General features: G+C 36.1%; 1 protein-coding gene across 1 annotated transcript; it reads left to right on the top strand.

Moving 5' to 3' along the window:
- The first annotated feature begins 387 nt into the window (after positions 1–387).
- On the top strand, positions 388–4097 carry LOC112507804 (heterogeneous nuclear ribonucleoprotein 1-like). Its single transcript, XM_025112522.1, has 6 exons — positions 388–558; positions 658–698; positions 777–940; positions 2657–2756; positions 2856–3025; positions 3236–4097. Exons 1-6 carry the CDS (start codon positions 515–517, stop codon positions 3770–3772), a joined length of 1056 nt encoding a protein of 351 aa, XP_024968290.1. The 5' UTR covers positions 388–514; the 3' UTR covers positions 3773–4097.
- The last annotated feature ends 1841 nt before the right edge of the window (positions 4098–5938 follow it).

Below are 5938 nucleotides of genomic sequence, written 5' to 3'. Positions count from 1 at the left end.
AATAAGGAAGAGAGAAAACACAACAATCACCGACTTGCCAATGAGAATCAGTTTTGTCGGGTATGAAAGAGAACAAAGGGAAATCACGAGCGAGAGAAAGAGTAAATTTTTTGGTTATTTCTAATAATAACAACTTTGTATATAAAATGACAAAAACGTCCCTCGGGCATATGGAAAGAGTTAACTGAAATCTAACGAAGTTACTTAGGGACCATATCAGTTAAAAAATGCGCATAATGAGGTCTTTTCTGTAATAAAAGAATTTTAAATTAAAAACCACATGGACCAAATATGTAATTGTCTATTTTTCACATAATTAAAAACCACTTCCAATTTCCAAAACACCCCCAAAAGTAAAAGTTGAAAACTGCCCACTAACTTGAAAAGAGCCCAAACCCTATTTTATCACCGAAAAACGCTCGCCGCCCTGCCTTAAGAACCCAACTTCACCTACGTGCCCTAAATTTCTCGAAGAGTCGGACCGCCAAATCTCCGATTCAACAACTTATCTTCAATGGGTTCCAAGCGATCTGACTTTGGCGACGGCGCCAGTCCTGGGTTCGTCATCTTTCTACATCTTTCTTGTTTTTTTTTTCGTTCTTCTTACATATTATTAGCGATTGAAACTTGAAGTCTTGATTGATGGATTCGTTGCAGGAAGATTTTTATTGGGGGTTTAGCGAAAGACACCACTATAGGTTAGTCTCTGTTTTTATGATGTGTTTTTGTAAGTTACTGAAACTGTATCTGATTTATTTATGTTTGCATGTATATAGACACGTTCGTTAAGTACTTTGGAAAGTATGGAGAGATTACGGACTCGGTTATCATGAAAGATCGACAAACCGGTCGGCCGAGGGGGTTTGGGTTTATCACATATGCAGATCCTTCTGTTGTTGACACTGTTATTGCCGAGACACATGTCATTAATGGAAAACAGGTGAGATAATTGTTGTATATTTGCATTATATTTGTTTATGTAGTAGAATTCAGAGTAAAGTTTCACATTTTTTGACATTGAAATTAGAAAACAATTAAATCTTTACTATGAATATATGTAATGTGAATGAGACTAGTTTGCAAGTTGATGACAAGTATTCCAAAAAATACAGATTATCAGGTTGTATGGATTAATCACATTTAGGTTATGCCTTATACTGAAGCAGCTTTAGAGTTTGTTGTAAACCTTTTAGATTTCATGTTGTGTACATGTTTTGAGAGTCTATAAGCTCCATAGCATGGTTATTGATGCATCTTTAAGAATGGCTTGTATTTTAAATTATTATCGCCGATCATGTAGTTTTATGTAAATTGAATCATGTAGTATTGGAAACTGGAAAGACCCTTTAAGAACAATATCACTGGTTACCAGTTTTATTGGACCTGCACCCATTGTATACGGTCTTGATTCCTTTATCTCGTATGCAGATAGCATGGAGTAGTTCTATTATCACTTAAACTTTATCGACTGCAATAAACCTTTTTTGTATACGACCAACTATATTATATTCTCTATTCTCAAGTTTTGCTATATGTCCAGCTTCAACTGTTGATTTGTGCATTGATGCTTGTTGATCATTTTCTGGCAACTTATATTGCTTAGTTTCAAGTTGCAAAGCTGCAGCTTATGGATTTATGCTTGTGATCTGTACAAATGATTGTTCAGAACTCTAGTATTAATTAGTGCAAGTTTTCTGAGAGATGATTAGATATTAAGTATCTTGTTTTAGATATGAATGACTTGCATATTCTTTTCTAATATTCCGGAGTATATACAAATGAAAAAAACAACAGAACAGAGAACAAATAAAAAATAAAAGGAAAAATGCTGAGACATAGGGAGATCCTGAGATAACAGTTCAGGGTTAACATGATAGTGCTAAAAACAATTCAATCAATTGAAAACGGTGGAGGTGAACATTTGATAAAGCCATAAACAAAGATTCCATCAATATACCAGACTAGAAAAATTACCAGCAGCAAGAGATAGGCAGCCGTATGACTGTGTGAGGGTTAATTGGATCCATAACAGTTATCAGTTTGGAAGAGCACATATAGTATCAATACATGTTTTAAAATCGCATACCATTTTGGATTTTAGGAGAATTGGTAACACAGCAACATCTATAGAATCAAGCATTGGGAAGCATAGTGGTATGTCAAAATCTTTAATAATAGCACTAGACAAAATAACTACTAAGAGGGAGAAACTTGAATGCAAACAACAAATAGAGGATGATACTGGAACCTAGGTTACTATGGGGTGGGGCGGTGGGGAACTGAGGTTAATTCTCGTCTATTTCATCTGCTTTGATACCCTCTCTTGGGAGGTTCTAGTTATGTTATACGTTTTTAAGGTTTGTTGAATTTTTTAATTTTGACGCTGTTTGATGCATGACATAGGCTTGGTGCAGTTGGCTGTGACTGCAACTTGTAGCTTCATAGCCTGCTTCCTCACTCCATCGTGCCTTTTGCTTCTTTATATATATTTATTATTAATTTCAAATGCCAATGCGGAATCAAATTCTCTGTAGTTTTCTGTTTTTTAAAATCATTTCCAGACTTGACTTAATTCGTCTTAATCCAAATCATGTATGATTTGGAGTTCATTGTTGATAGTCTTGTTACTGACTTGCTAGAATAAATATTTGGACAGGTTGAGATCAAGAGAACCATTCCTAAAGGCTCTGCTGAATCCAAAGACTTCAAAACGAAAAAGATATTTGTTGGTGGTATTCCAACATCAGTTACTGAAGGTTAGCATATAAAATTTTATATTTCCAAATCTCTCCCCTGTTGCCATTTTCTTATTGTATTTGATCCAAAACGACACTTGCCTTATTTTTTGTGTTCAGATGAGTTCAAAGGCTTCTTCTCAAAGTACGGGAAAGTAGTTGAGCATGAGATTATCCGAGATCACGCGACAAAACGTTCTCGAGGGTTTGGATTTATTGTATTTGACAGCGAACAAGTTGTTGATGACATTCTAGTCAATGGAAATATGATTGATATGAATGGTACACAGGTGAGTTACATTCAGGATCTTCTAAGCTTATTAGATGTTCATGCATGCAGTTCTACGAGGCATGGAACAGAAATATGCACTTCATATTTGTTGTTACGTCCGGATATCCATCTTAATAAGATTGTAAATGTTGGTCAAAGTTACTTTTTTGGATGTGTAAATTGTTTTCAGGTGGAGAAAAAGACAGGTTAACATGTTTCTTTGATGTAGGTTGAGATCAAGAAGGCTGAACCAAAGAAATCCTCAAACCCAGCACCTCATTCATATAATAGGGAACCTAAGGGACGTGGATACAGCGATAGTTTTGATGGATTTGATGATTCTTATGGTGGGTATGGTGGTGGTGGTTATGGCCCTTCTTATAGGTCGTTTGGAGGACTTCCCAGTAGGTTTGGGGACTATGGGCCATATGGACCTGGTGCAAGTGAATTTGGCAGTCGCTATGGTGACTTTGGAGGTGATTATGGTGGTTATAGGGGAGGTGAACCACCTCTTGGTGGCTACTCTAGCCGATTTAGTTCCTTTGGTGGTGGAGCGTTTGGTGGAGGATATGGGGGGAGTGGGCTAGGAGGGTATGGCCGTGGTGGTGGTGGTGGTGGTGGCGGCTATGGGAGTTATGGTGGGCCAGGAGGCGGTGGTAGTTATGAGTCGGGTGCAGGTTCAGGTTATGGTGGAGCAGGAGGGCCATATGGAAATAGGGCAGGTTATAGTGGTGGCGGTAGTCGTTACCACCCTTACGGCAGGTAGACAATTATCCTTAGCTTCACTTGGATCTTCTCCTCCTCCACTTTTGGTTCAGAATCAAATAGACATTAAAATCCCTTACAGCAACAAGACACTCACTAGAAGATCAGCAGGAATTTATATTATTGGCTCCATGCTTAGTGAATCAGAGTCCGCTTTTGCATTTAGCTAGATAGCAGGAATCATCCCTATATGCTGTTTTAGCGAAACAATAGAATCGAATCAGAAACCTTGTTATTTGCGTGTATTTTTTGTAAGGGATTATCGTTTCTTAGATGTATGTTTATGATTTGCAGAAGATCTTAAGGGTTGTTATTGCTATTAGGCCAATCTTTTAGCTAATTGACCTCACCTCATTTAAGTATGGTTTTTGAAATCTATATGATGAGATCTCTTCATGTAGGTCACTCTGCTGCTTTTGTAGGGTATATTGACCCTCTCTTCAGGTAATTGATGTAGGATTCTTCACTTTTGCACAAGCAACTCTTTTACTGTTTGGGGTAGGGGATAGGTCTGCATACATCCTACCCTAGACCCTACTTTCAAGTAGGATATATTGGGTTTGTTTCGTTTAGTTTTACTAGCTGGGATTTGTTGGTGTTGCATAGTTTCTGCAACCAGTTTTGATGCAGTTTCGGTGCTTTTGGTACGTGCGACAACGTGATATAACAAAAAATTGGTGTACCAGGTCTGACATGGCATTACATTTAGTAAATTGCTAAAATATTCATGCCAGTGTAAAATCTTAGAACCTTCCACAATTTTGTCACCCGCCTATCTCATTGCCTTTTTAGACCCATATGATTCACTTTCACGTGTCCTGCCTTTTCAGTCCCACATGAAGCTTTTTAAACCCATATGATTCACAATTGTCGGTCTTTTTTAGAGTTTGATAGGAACTTCTTGATTTCGCTCTCGGGTTTCTTTTCTTAAATCTATCTGGCGAGAAACAAGCAGCATCATGTTGGCATTAGTCACTCTTTTGAGTCTCCCGTGATACTTTAAAAACCATCATTTAGGTTATGCTTAGAATCCTTATCGGTTGTAAGAAGGCCGCTTGATGTGTCTTGATTTGAAAGGGCACCGGATAGTGTGGATCGCGAATCAACGACCTCTAAAGGAAACATTTCGTTGCCTTGTTGTATTGCTGATCTTGGATGTACTGATTTCGTTTTCTGAGTTTATCGTATGTATACATGGAAAATAGATGTAACAAATTGTCTCCTGTTGGAAAAGCTGGATACAACGATGGCTTATTGACGATAAAGCTTCGATTTGGGAAAATTTCTTTACTTTTTGTAATTTACAGGAAATTATAAGTTTGTGCGATGAATTTGAAAATTTATTCTATGTTAAGTTGAGAGATAAAAAGTGGTGAAATTTGGCAAATTGTTTGAAAATTATTGTGCCGGATTTGGCAACAAGAAGATTCGTCTTTCTAGCGTTTGGATTGTGAAAGTTACATGATATAACAAGAATTTGAAGAGTTGGTCGACAAGAAATGAAAAGAAAAAAAGTAAAAAATTGAAATAATCGGTGTATTTGGTTTATTTTCGTTCGTTTAACTTAACCGAACAAACGAACGAAAATCTTTGTGTTCGTGTTCGTTCGTTTAGAAATCAAGTGTGTTCGTTTATGTTCGTTCGTTTATGTTCGTTCGTTAACATGCTAAATGAATGAACATAAACGAATGGGCTAAACGAACATAAATAAATATTATTTGAATTCAAGTAATGAACAAAAGCTTATATATTAAATTTAATATATAAACGGATATGAACGAACGTAAACAAACGGTAAATGAACGAACGTTTACGGACATAAGTGAACGAACGAGACTCTTGTTCATGTTCGTTCGTTTAATTAAATGAACAAAAAAAATTGTTCATGTATGTTCATTTATTAAATAAACGAACATAAACGAATTTTCTGCCGAACGGTTCGCTGAACGTCCGATTCTTTTACAGTCCTAATGTTAGTTGTTACATGATAAATCAATTTCATTTGATGAATTTAGTAGTTGTCTGTAAAATTAGTTATAACTCTTAAATAATAAATTAGTCATATTTACTACTTAAAAAAACTAGCTACTAATTTAGAAGGCAATGTAAAAATGACTTAAATATTGAAAAATTACTCAATTATAACATTATATATTATAATTAGAAA

Source organism: Cynara cardunculus (assembly GCF_001531365.2).
Source record: "Cynara cardunculus var. scolymus isolate 2C chromosome LG 2, CcrdV1, whole genome shotgun sequence".
NCBI classification, from domain to species: Eukaryota; Viridiplantae; Streptophyta; class Magnoliopsida; order Asterales; family Asteraceae; genus Cynara; species Cynara cardunculus.
The sequence above is the reverse complement of the archived record's forward strand: the minus strand, read 5'-3'. Positions and strand labels throughout refer to the sequence as shown.